The sequence below is a fragment of the Lepisosteus platostomus genome, chromosome 13 (genome assembly GCF_059453375.1).
Source record: "Lepisosteus platostomus isolate fLepPlt1 chromosome 13, fLepPlt1.hap1, whole genome shotgun sequence".
In the NCBI taxonomy this organism is placed as follows: domain Eukaryota; kingdom Metazoa; phylum Chordata; class Actinopteri; order Semionotiformes; family Lepisosteidae; genus Lepisosteus; species Lepisosteus platostomus.
The window spans coordinates 42,928,686-42,941,364 of NC_142623.1; the positions used below are offsets into that span (position 1 = coordinate 42,928,686).

The window sequence follows — 12,679 nt, forward strand, 5'->3', positions numbered from 1 at the left end:
AGACCGAACTCCTCACTCCCAGAGTTTCAGATGGCCCTTGATAAGCCTTTGCACATTGATCATTGGTGCACATAGCCTCCTAGACTCTGCTCCTCCAGGGAGGGGACTTTGCTGCCCTCTAGTGGTGGGCTCTAATCACGAGGCGAATCTGGGTCCTGCGCGGCTCTGCAGCCAGCAGTTCGCCGGTTGTGTGTTTACCCACCTTGGCGCCTGGGGGGGAAGATAGACTCTGGCCCCACGCTGCTGCTGCCTTCCGTACCCGGCTGCCTGGTTTGTGAATGGGGAGCCTGAGCCGCAGTGTAAACAGACCTTATCTTCCCCCCACCTCTTTTTATGAATGGGAGCTGTAACCGTGCCAGCTCAGAACACACTGGGGTCTTTTGTTCAACGAAAGGGAAATAAAAACAGAAATACGTGGAGAATTATTCCTGCGGAGGGAAAAATAACCCCCAAACAAACCCCCCCCCCCAATGGGCACAGATTGATTGGTGTGTGAATGCGTCTTCGCCGTTCTGTCGCGTGCGCTCCATTTCTGCTCTGTCAGCATGTCCTGATAGAGCACGTCTCTTACATGGATGTTCTAGATCAGAAGTACAAGACGTGCTAAATGCTCAATAACGTTTTATGCTGTTCTGCCATACACACTCCCATACAAGAAAGGTACACTTTGCAGTGCGTACAAAGATCGAATAGTCCCCGACAATAATAATAACAGGAATAAAAGCACACAATGAGAGCGGACAGCAGAATTCCAGTTAGAATTGAGGTTTGGAGTACAGCAGGAAAGCACCAGTTCAATTAAGGCCCTGTTAAGAAGCTTCTGAGTCTCGATTTGAAAGAAATCAGGGAGGGTGACTCGGATATCCTTAGGTATACCAATAATTTGTACTGATAATCTGATTATGTAGTATTTTACGTAGTGATTACAGTCTCTTGGAACCTTTAGGGTTTTCGAATCATTCTGTCATCCTCTGAAATTCCATTTTGCTCCTTTAGTCATCCGTCTGCACCAGCTGGGAAGAGAGGCTCCAGAGAGGAGCACAGTAAGAAATGTGGGGAGTCCCACAGTTCTGCCTTAGAACCCAACTGATACAGAGCACATTTTCATATTTATTAATCCTTAAACATTACAAACCAAAATGTGTTTCTTAACCCTGGACGCCTACATACCTTACATGGGGGATGCACAGAGTGAAAAGAAGACTTGTACCCCACTGCTCTCATTGCTAAACACCTTCCCTAGAGTTACACTGTGTCCTGTCATTCCAGTTCAGAAACTGAACACGTCTGAAGCATGCTCACAAACTCTGTTTTGCAGCGTGAGGACTTGAAATTGCTCACCTGGGATTCAGTCAAGGCAATCTGTATGTAACTTTGCATTTGCACCAAAATGTTTTTTGAATTTTCCACGTTTACAGCAATCGGTGAAACAATGTGTGAAAAAATCCCTCATTTTTTATATCGCACTTTGTGAGAGAAACATGAATGAAATGACAAGAACCCCCACTGTCTTCTGTTTTACAGCATGTACTGACCTCTACAGAACATAGACGCCCTTTTGCTGTCATAATCAAGGGTAAATCATGACAGAGCAAGGGCGCCCTCTGCTGGCACCACAGCTGTATCCAGGAAACTATCCTACCCACAAGCAAAACAAGCCAAATAAACGCTATGAAAACACATTCATTTATTTTGTTCATGTACAGGAGGATTAATCTTATCTGAGAATGTTGTATGTCTGTTAACACTTAAAAAAAGGAACATTTTCTTAAAATGCAAATATCAGACTTACATTTCCTTAGCATTATTTGGGCAAACAAAAGAACCCAACACTATAACGTAAGCTAGTCATTATGGAGGAATACAGAGCTGTTTATATTTTCAAATACATGTGTACTTTACAGAATATTTTAAAGGTCCATGACAATCAATAATACCTGATAATGTTTCTTACCCTTATTAGAAAAACACTGTAACAGTTACTGAATATTTTAGTCACAAAACCAGACCTAAATCTAAATCTTCTCAGTCATGAAAGTCTTTATAGAACGTTGAAATCCAATGCTACCAGAATATTACCTAGTGACTAGCAAAATCTGTACAGTGGAGGAAATGTTGCTTGTTAAATTTGTAATGTTTAATCAAAACTAAGGTCTTTGTAATAAATGATGGCTATGATGTCTTCCCACATTCACAGATTTATTTCTATATAATGACATCACAAGTGAAGAACAAAACTGACCAGCGCTTTCTGCCAGGTCAACAGGTTGAAGTCCCCATGCTCTTACATTCACCTTGCTACGCATTCACTAAGGAAGGGTTTCAGATTTGGTAGCGGTGAGGATACAGCCTGCTGGACAAGCTTTTCACCGCCAACCCCACTGAAAGTCCACAGCTGGGGTAGTGCTCACTGGGTGGCTGCTGTACGAGGCATGCGCAGTGGCAGATCTAACACGTCGCATTTAGGCCTTGCAAAAAGCTCAGTAAGTCTCATCCAACCATACAACCCGCTACTACTTGTCTGCGGTCCATCTCATGCGAGATGATAAGATGAGTTGACAAAGGCTCAGGGGACTGCTTGCCCCACTGCTCAGTCTGGAAGGGTGGCCTGATCTGTGCAGCGTTTGAGTGGTGTAAAAATTCTGCTTCTTGATGAGGGAAGAAACCTCATCAAGAATCCCGATCTGTGCCTCTCAACCTCTGAACTTAGGGAGACAGGCTAATTCATTCCAAAGTCAACTAAAATCACTTTGATTTCACACAGTTTTGGAACTTTAATAGTATTCACTTGCTTGCTGTAGCAAAAGAAGACTGGATACTTATGCAAATGAGAATCTTCTAATTTTCTTCAAACGTCACATTTATGTACACACTAAGTACACTTTATATCTTTATCTTCTTTAGATTATTAATATAAAGTCCTATTTGACAGTGCCTTGAATAAAATTAAATATAGAAAACTTTACAAGGGGGGCAAATATTCTTTCAAGATGTGCTGATATATATGAAGAGCACATTCAAACATAATGTTTATCAAATAAAAACTAGAACATCCCCTGGTAACTAGAAACTTTTCATAGTATTGAAAGTATAAGGCTCTTGGCGCATACTAAAAAAACTCAACACAGAAACTATAGCAAAAGACATAAAAGAAACCCAAATCTGTCTTTAATTGTTATTAAGCATATTCCCAAACCAACGGTAAAGGTAGATCATTGATTATCTGGCATCTTAGGGAGAAGGGCCTGTTTTCAAAAACACCGGATAACTGCATTTAGATTTTCATAGTACCTTGTTTTGGCACATTCTTCTATAACATTGTGCTTTACAGTGTCGTGTACATGTTTTAGTGTTTGGAATTTGTTTACTGCTTAAAACTGTAAGTGCACAAACACATTATATTTAGCTCCACACCTGTTTAATAAGAAATAGAATATGGTTGGCAAATACTGTACAGTACGTTAATTACAAGTAGGTGTACTGCACATGTTTGGAAACATAACTTCCGGAATTTATTGGATATTTGAATTTAAAAAAATTAAAAAATCAAATCATGAATATTCAGTGAACGATGCAATTTTTCGCTGTACTGGATGTCTTGAAGCTGTTCCATGGTGTCAGTGCTTGCTAGCACAATCAAACAGTGCCTGTGAGCTTATGTCTTCCCCATGCTGGACTAATGCTGTCCTTAAGAGATGTTTTCCAACGAATGGTCACCTAATAGTCAATAATCTACTGTAATGAGGACTGCATTCTCACTGTACAGTATGTTAATATCCATTAAAATGGCAGAGCTCTGTTTACGCTCTGCTTCTTCTCCTTGACAAAATCCAAACCAGATCAAAGTGAAATGAGTCAAGGACTTGTAAAGTGCCATCGTCTGTGGTATATAAAAAGACACATCCAACTTTGCCTGTTGAAGGGCACAAAAAATGAAAACTAAACAAAATAGTTTCATTTGAAAACGACATCATAACAGCAAAAAGGCTAAACTGCAAATGGATGCAACCATTAAGAACAAAAAGGACTGGCTGCAAATAAATGCACACACAGAAAACCCCCAAACTGAGATGCACCACTCACAGAAAAGAGGTAAGTAAAAACAAAAGCAAATAAAAAACTAAAAAAACACAGGACAAATCTGAGGGTTTCCTTTGCCGAAAAAGACTAAGATAAAAACTAACCAACCGTGTGCAGAGACTCACATTTCTGATCCACTCTAAACACTCCCTTTGATTTAAATGGAGTTCGTCTTTAAAAACAGGTAAAAAATAAAGTAATAAAACATCTTAATAAGAAAATAAAATGACCAGAGCTCTGACCAGAGATACAGGTTCAAAACAAGACTAACAGAAATAAAGTCTAAAGAGAACCCCACGTTAAGATAGGCGCCGCTGTGGTTAGGAGAACTTTGTTAAACACACCTACTCTACGAGCTGCACACTAGAGCTGAGATGAGATGGAAAAGGAGCAGTCTTGTTTGTCTTTTCACAGACCCGGGCAACATGAAAGCTCTCAATGGCAGCGTGGCAGGACTGAGGAACAGAGCAGTCTTCAGGAAAGCAACCCTGCGGAGTCTGAGTCCATGCCTGAGCTCCGCAGAGATCGCCTGTCTGCTGTGTTGAAAGCTGTGAGACATCAGTAGTTTTTTTTTTGTTGGGTGAAAAAAAGTACAAGAATGTCACTGGCTGCAGTTCTGCCTGTCTTGTGACTGCTCTGTCTTGGGTGACTGGGAGGCAGACTTGTAGTCCTGTGCCACAGGCATCAGAGCGGAGTCCCTTTTCTTTGCTTCCGCACTGGAAACACACAACATCCACAATTAACAAGCATCGTGTTCCCAAGCATCACCACCAAGACAGGCGCTTTGGACATATTTATTCAACCGGACTGCATGCACCAATTCACCTTACCCAGGCAATTTTGCCATTTTTTATGTTCTTTTTTATGTTTATTATTTTTTTGTTCTTTTGTTCTACGCAATTGGCACATTTTGAGTTTTTTTCTTTGAGACATCTTCACCAATTTTTCAGAACCGTTTTGAGAACCTCACTGCTGTGCTTCTTTGAGCTGAATAAGGCATGTGGACCGCTGAGCGCCTGTGGCCCACTGTACCCAGAGTTGGGTACGGTACCATACACCATGAAAATGGTGAATGCTATCCAGGCTTAAGCTTCTGTACAACAGGTACTTACTGGAGCTTGTGTTTGGAGCCGCTGATGTGTGCCTGGTACTGCTCCACAGAGTTCAGCTCAATGTTGCATATTGTACAGGGATACCCTCTCACTGTGGAAGCTGAGAGCAAAGAGCTTGTTCAGAAGCAGGAACTTTGTAAAACGTTTCACACGTCTGTTTATAAAAAGAAGAAACCTCGATATCTTTAAAAAAAGAAAACAAAACCGAACTTCTGCTACTGGGGCAGAAATGACAGAATTTCTCACTTCGCACACACTGACCAAAGCCTGTTTTTTTTGTTCAATCCGTGACCGAGCACATCCACTCATTTTCATTCCGTTCTATGTCCAGTTTGTAAGGAGAACAGCCAGGTCAGACTGGACAGAGCCTTAAAAAACACGCCACAGTACCATCTCTTCGCATTGCGGCAAGTGGCAAGGCGACTGCACTCGGACAGCCCTTGCGGTCCCCAGTGGGGTGACTGGGCCATGGAGTGGACCGGTGTCCATCACTGGGCTCCCAGTGCACTGTCAGGAGAGGCCACAGGACTTTGAGGACGGTGTTAAGAGCCAGTGCAGGGGAGTATTGTGTGTGTGTGTGTGTGTGTGTGGGGAGAGAGAGAGGTGAGAAGGGACTGTGCGTTTTCCCGGCTCTTGTCTCTGTATGAGGCTGGAAGCTCACCTGGCGTGCTGGAGGGGCCGTAGGTCTGCAGCAACTTCATCTTGGTCGTCTGCTTCTTGTGCTTCTTGCCCACGTAGTGCTGCCTGGCCATGAGTGGGTTGTTGAAGCAGGCGTGGCAGATGGCGCAGAAGCGGTCGGGGTCCCCCTCGGCAGACCCCTGAGTCCCCTCCGCGCTCTGCCCCCCCGGGGGGTTCCTGGCCTGGGTCCCGGCCGGCGGCGGGGAGGAGGCTGTGCAGGAGTTGTAGCCTCCGTCAAAAAAGGCCGGGGGATGAGACCTCAGAGCCCGACAGCGACGCGCGAGCAGGCCTTTCGCTTCCTACTCTACATCACCAAGGTTAGCACCCCCTGCTCTTTCCGAGATGCGCCCGGGGATTTCTAATGACCATGGAGAGTCAGGACCCCTCCGGGACAAGACAAGGCCGCCCCACCAGCTCAGGCTGTCGGCGGCAGACCACAGGAGCTGGCTGTCTTACCTGCAGCCTGGAAGCCCTGAGTCTTCAGCTTCAGGGTCTTGGCGTGCACCTTGCCCTGGTAGTGGGACTCGGCCATGACGGGCGACGAGAACGTCATGTTGCAGATGGAGCACGCCTTGTTGCGATCCACCACCCCGTTGCTGCCTGCCTGAGGAAGGAACAGGAAACACTAAAGTCAATGAATGGAGCGAAGGAGCCTCCCCTGACCTAAGTCCCAGCCTGTGAGAAGATGGGATGAAAGCAGCCTGTCTGAGGAAAAGTCTCTTCCCCGTTCCTTAACTTGAACAGGGAAGATCGCTCATGCTCCTGTTGGTTGATGACTCCCACCCGCTAAAAGCCCAGGTTGTAGAAACCGATCTGGCCAGCTGGCCTGGCTGCTTCTTTAATGTTGACGCTGCATTGGGCGCCTCTCCTGCTGTCCCTGGATCCTCAGCCTGGACTCGCCGTGCTCCGCGCTGCCAACAGGGGACAGAGGAGTCTGGCACTGCTGCTACTAACACGGCCACGGCCCTGTTTCGTGGGGGCTCCACTGTAGTCGTTTACTTCATTTCTGGGTGCCTTGAGTAGAAATGTGCAGGGGATGGACCAGGGGATTAATTTGTTCATAGAAAACATTTTTACTTGCAAAACACATGACTGCAGTGCGTTCCCAGCTCTAGTGCAAGGAGACTTCTCACATTTTCTTCTTGTATTGCCAAATGAGCAGTCTTGTTATGAAATGGGGAACAGATTAAACACTCACGTTCTCTCCGAAGCAAAAAAGAAAGTTCATCTGAGTACTCATTTGGAACAAAAACATTCAGAAACTCACTTGCTATCCGTTATGTAACAGAATTACTCATATAACTAACTGATTTACAGTGGCAGCAAGGACAAGAGACTCACCACATTACACAAACAGGAGGTACTCCAACACCGGAGGCCAACAAAAATAAGTAAACCCCAATGACACTATTTTATTTCAGTGAGGTTAAAATTTGCTTAAGATTGAACCACTGTTTTGGTGCTTACTATTCAGCTTGACTTTAATGTGCCATTTTAAACCACCCCTGCCTGCTCCCCTGATCAGGGCTCATGAACTTATTGTTGTTATCCTGCTCTTCAAAGAAACACTGCTTCATGCTTACATTGTCAGATGAGTGGCCTTTGAACCTTTTCAACGATGGTTCCTCATCCTGGTGGATACTCATGTATCGGCGTACTTTATTTGCATGTTTTTTACTCTGTAAAAGTGAAAAAAAACAACAACATATAACTATTAAACATCAGCAGCAATCCAGAATGAAGAATAAAACAGCACTGAATTCCTGATCTGAATGTCTCCCAGAGCTGGGAACCTTTACACTGGTCCAGTCCCTGGATGAAGGCTATGCACAGAGCGGTTGATAATGCCACACAGATGGTCTACAGAACCAAAGAAGCAGTGATGATCCATATACTAGACCATGTACTGCATTGCTCAGCGGGAGTATTTAATAAGCACAGTGCTCCCTCACATTTTGTATTGAACACCCTTTTATCAGAGAGAGCACTGTAACACTTGTCAATAAGCGCATGACTGCAAGAGGAGAGGGATAATATAATATATAGTGCTGCAACTGCCATCAGATCCAGATCGACATCTAAATTTCTGCACCAGTCTTCTTAATCCACTTGTGCAATTTTTTTCCATCTTCTCTCTGCCCCCTGCCCAAGTACCCCCTATCCAGCATCCACATCTCAGGGTGGCCTGGTTTTTAAACTGTAATGAACGCTCCTGGTTCTGTGTCAGCAGTGTGTGGAACGACCGTCTGGAGACGACTTTACAGGCCCACTGACAGTTTTACTGCCCTTTTCATTGTGCGATGTGCTAATCATGGAACTGGGAAGGCAGAGATCATTTGCAGGCCAGACGCAGAGGAGGGATTCAGGTTATTTATTTTAGCTAATTACTGTACGTTTGAAATTTGGACTGTTGTTTCTGTTCATTATGGTAATTGACTTAAATACGCGAACGTTCAGAGGTGGGCTTGGCTCTTTGCAATGGTTCTCTACACTGAACCCTTGCAAATGTTGAGACCCGGCTGCACCTCCATATCCTTCATATAAATACCAGCTGCCCTCCTCAGCAGCTGTAGTTGCTCCACTTCGTGGTTAGTGTTTTGTACAGTACAGCTTACCGCCTGCTTACGTGTTGTTTATGTAGCACGCTAGGATGTGATGGCAATCTACACAAATACACTGGTATTGCATTAAGTCTGTCTCAAGGCTGCGCTCTCCCACATGCCAGAGGGGGCCGTCCGGACGAAGTGTGCAGCGCAGAGACACAACACAGAAAACAACAGCCAAGTAATCTACCCACCTGGTAATGGGCAAGCTTTTGTGATTCGGAGATGAGAAGGGCGCTGCACACTTTGCACTGCGTGTCAGAGAAGAGGTGACTGTGTTCGCTGATCATCTTGTTCACTGTTGAAGAACACAAACGGGGCACTATTAACACTAGTTCTGGGGCATGCACTGAAGCAAAAGTTAGCTTTATCCAATGTACACTGGAAACTATACATTCCCATCAACACACATTATCTTCCTAGCAGGTGCTCTTATCCCAGGTGATGTACGGTTCAATAAAATCAACACAATATGTCGATTACATGATAAAGCAGAAAAAACCCACTGAAAGCACTTGCGAGCAGCTGGATCCCAAATGCAGAAATCTCTGCAATGTCATTAATCCAGGCACAGTTCAGGCAGTGCCAATACTTGATATTTCTGACATTAGAATGTACTGTAGCTGGACTATCTACCGAGAGTTAGGCAGAGCTCAGTAATCAGCACACTGATGTTTTTTTTCCTCAAACTTGCTTGTCCATCTTTTTTTTTTTAAGTTGTATGTTATTTAACTTGTTGCTGCTGCTGCTGTTCTGTGTTTATGTTTTTGGCGATTCCTTTAATGTCTTTGTATTGGAGAACAGGTGCAAATAAGCATTTCATTGCACTTGTGCATATGACAAATAAACTGAACTGAACAAAACTGGACTGAACTAATGCAGAGTGACTTTTTCTGCCAACAAACAGCTGCAAGATTCAGGTGTATTTAGGAGTGAAAATCTGTCGCTAGCACAGGGATCTCAGCCTTGACGCCTGATTCCAGGTCATTACAGCACTTTTGAACTTCCAGTAGGTGCAGCACTGAAAGGACACTTAACTGCTTAATTAGTCCAGATGCTTAAGGTCAATTAATGAATTAAGAATTAGCCAGAGGAAGGACTTTGGTCACAAAGACTGAACACCCCCATCTAGCAAAACGATTTCTACTCTTGACCTTCGGAATGACACAAACCTCCTTTTTGCAACATGGGAAATATTTAATTAGATCTCTAGAACAGGGGTCTCCAGCCACAGACCAGGACATCCCCAATGTAGGTCACCCCGAAATGTGAAGAAAGGATATGATTTCATTGTGATCAGTTAAGTGGGTGATTAGTTAAATGGAGTACTTTAGGCATTGATCTGGGACCCAAATCTAAGATCTCTTTCTTCATCCTTCATCCTTTATTAGAGTTAATACGCTAATAACACAGAGGTGCAGCCAACCTTTGTTAAGAAGGTGACCTATAAACCTGTCTGGATAAAAACAGGGTTCTGGAGAGCGTAGCAGCTTCCCGGAATGGCCCTGGCTGAGCATGTAGTATCTAGGCGCAAGGGCATTTACTCCGAAAAAAAGTTTTCATTCACCGGGAGCGATGTTATTGGCGTCCACTGAGGCATTTTAAGAGTGAAGACCCGCAGCTCGGTTTCCATGTTGACAGTAACGTAAAACATCTCGCCGAGACTGCGGAGGTAGCAGAAGGCATTTGATCGGGAATTTCCGTGCACACTTTATATACCCTCTCCGCGGACAGCACTAACTGTTTTCTGCCTCGCTTCCTCGACCTCGAATGATGCATTTATTTTTTATTTTTTTACAGCTTCCATCTCGGAGCACTTATTTCCAAGGCAGTCAGCCGCTGAGCTCCCCGCTTGTGTCCGACTCCTCCGCCTCTAGAGGGGAAACCAGCTTCGCACAAGTCCCCCCGATATCTGCGACACTCCGCTCGACTCCGGGTCCTCGGGTGAAGGCGCTTACCCTCCTCCAGCCCCGACGGCACAGCGGGTAAATCCCCGTTCCGCTCTCCGTCCGCCATGTTTCCCAGAGCCGCCGAGCCGCGCACGATGGCGAGCTGCAGCCTGAGGTCTCTGCTCTCCGGTCGGTGGGGGGCGCTGTGTGCTACCGGTTTAAATGTGGGGGGGGGGGGGGGACTCTTTATATCCCCTTAAGTGTAACGGGTCTTTTCAAATAACATCTTGATATTTTGAATCGCACGGAACTCCCCCCCCAGTGCGTTCTGACTTCTGTACTGCGTTTTGACCTCTTGCAAACAGTAATAAACTTAATCATCATCATTACATACATTGTCGAGGGACTTTTTTGAGCTCCTCTTAAGAAAAGAAGTATGAAGGAATTGATAAAGACGAGAAAACCGGTGTAGTGCACTATTCTGAACAAAACATCCCGATAAACATGCTTGGTTTTCTTCAGGTTAACTGCACGCGGGTAAAATGTCTTCCATTTACATAGTACTTTTAATCCCAAAAGATCCTAGAACTCTTTCTAGAAAGGGGGGAACCCATTTCCAGCCCTTACTGAAGTCAGCCCCGCCTGGTATGGTGTGGTGGAGGAATGAGAAATGAGTTCAGCCGAAGGAAGTAGTTGGGGATCTTAATTTTAACACCCCGTCCTAAGGATGACACCTCTGAGGCGAGAAGCTCCTGTGTCCCCTCAGACGGGGGGATAAAGCTTATAACCCAGACCTGGTTCTTCCTCGGCGACCCCCCCTCCCAGTACTGGCCAGGCGTACTGAGCGCCTGCGAGCTGGCCAGTCCAGGCTGCTTCAGGTGAGCCTGTCCAGTAATCTTACGTGTTTTGTCAATTAAACTTCCGTGTCCTACAGAAGACGGTGTCTTTCATATCAGCCGTGATAAGTTGTTTTTTTTGGGTGGGTGGGTGGGTGGGGAGGAACAACACAGCAGTCACAAAATGAAGCGGGCAAAATCTATCTGCCAGGCTCACCTGATATTTCCCATTTTGGTTCCACTCTTTTCTGTAGCATTAAACTGAATTATTAAACGTTCCCATGAACGAATATGTGTTTCCTTTTAAATTGGTGCTTTTCTAAAGAAATCATGTACGGGTTTTTATTTATAGTTAACGGTGGCTCGGGTGTGGCACAGGGGTTAGTATTGTTGGTTTGCGGCGATGGGACACTGGGTTCAATTCCTGGGGTGAATAGAGCAGAGGAGTTTATTGCCATACTGTATGTACATGAACAGTGGGATCCTTATTCACACTGATCTCTCGGGACAGGTACAGTACAGCACCACACAGTGTAGACAGTACGTAACAAACAGTGATGGTATGTACAGTCAACAAACGGACCAGCACAATAAATACACAGTAGAGAACAAGAAATAGGCGGTAGTGAACACAAATACATGGTAGTTCAAGACAGGAGTGCAGAGGGCAGAGGTGCCCTATCCTCTGAGACAATGCACAGTTAGCGGTTCATGATGCTCGCTGCAGCAGGGTTGAAGCTGTTCTTGAGTCTAAGGGTCAGTTCTTTTGCAGTGCGGTACCGCGGGGGGAGACCAGCTTGTGGCTGGGATCCTGAATGACGGACAGGCTTTACGGCGACAGCGGGCGGTGTGGATCTCACTGACTGATGGCCCATCACATCCTATAATCCTCGGGGCCGTTGCCACAACCCTTTGTAGTGCGTCTCTGTCACGCGTGGTAGTAGTGCCGTACTGCACGGTGATGCCCCTAGTGAGGACACGTTCTGTTGTGCTGCGGTAAAAGTTCATGAGGAGCTGCTTCCCCAAACCGCATTTATTTAGACACTGCTACCTGCATGGAGTTTTTGTGGTTTCCACCCACAGCTCAAAGACACACTTGTTTTAAACATAATCGTAGTATTTATTCTGCTTACACCTACAGTCAAGAGTGGTTACTTCTATCTGATCATAAGAACACACATGATAAATGGATCCCCAAGGGCCACACACCCTCACAGAACACACAAACCCTTGTGGACGCCGGTTACCCTAAACCCAGTGTCCCAGATTAGCAGCGATGTCCCGGTGTGCCTCACTGCACCACAGCGAAGAGCTCTCTGCAGCCTTTCAGGGGTTACAGGTTTCAGCTACCTCTTCTGTCCCCGCTGTTCCTTATTTTTCCCAAGTCCACTCTAGGGTAGGAGGGGAGGAAGACGATGGTGGACTCCCCCCCCCGTGTGCCAGTTCTCTCCCGTGTCCGGTGGTGCAGTCTGTGTCCCACC

At 45.5% G+C, this 12,679-nt stretch overlaps 1 protein-coding gene across 2 annotated transcripts; it reads right to left on the reverse strand.

The window, feature by feature from the left end:
* Positions 1-1,665: 1,665 nt before the first annotated feature.
* Positions 1,666-10,549, reverse strand: znf346 (zinc finger protein 346). Of its 2 annotated transcripts, none has more exons than XM_088604776.1 (7): positions 10,432-10,549; positions 8,668-8,771; positions 7,454-7,549; positions 6,327-6,474; positions 5,854-6,081; positions 5,193-5,292; positions 1,666-4,796 (listed from the first exon to the last, which is right to left on the reverse strand). In XM_088604776.1, exons 1-7 carry the CDS (start codon positions 10,487-10,489, stop codon positions 4,682-4,684), a joined length of 849 nt encoding a protein of 282 aa, XP_088460902.1. In that variant the 5' UTR covers positions 10,490-10,549; the 3' UTR covers positions 1,666-4,681. The 2 variants fall into 2 exon arrangements, with proteins under 2 accessions (XP_088460902.1, XP_088460903.1); XM_088604777.1 differs by lacking the exon at positions 10,432-10,549 and adding an exon at positions 10,041-10,176.
* Between the last annotated feature and the right edge of the window lie 2,130 nt (positions 10,550-12,679).

Coding starts and splice junctions, on each gene's coding strand:
- znf346 (XM_088604776.1), bottom strand. CDS start 10,489: ATGGCGGACGGAGAGCGGAACGGGGATTTACCCGCTGTGCCGTCGGGG. Junction 8,772..10,431: donor GCCGTCGGGGCTGGAGGAGG/GTAAGCGCCTTC, acceptor GTTCTTCAACAG/TGAACAAGATGATCAGCGAA. Junction 7,550..8,667: donor AAAAGCTTGCCCATTACCAG/GTGGGTAGATTA, acceptor TCACTTTTACAG/AGTAAAAAACATGCAAATAA.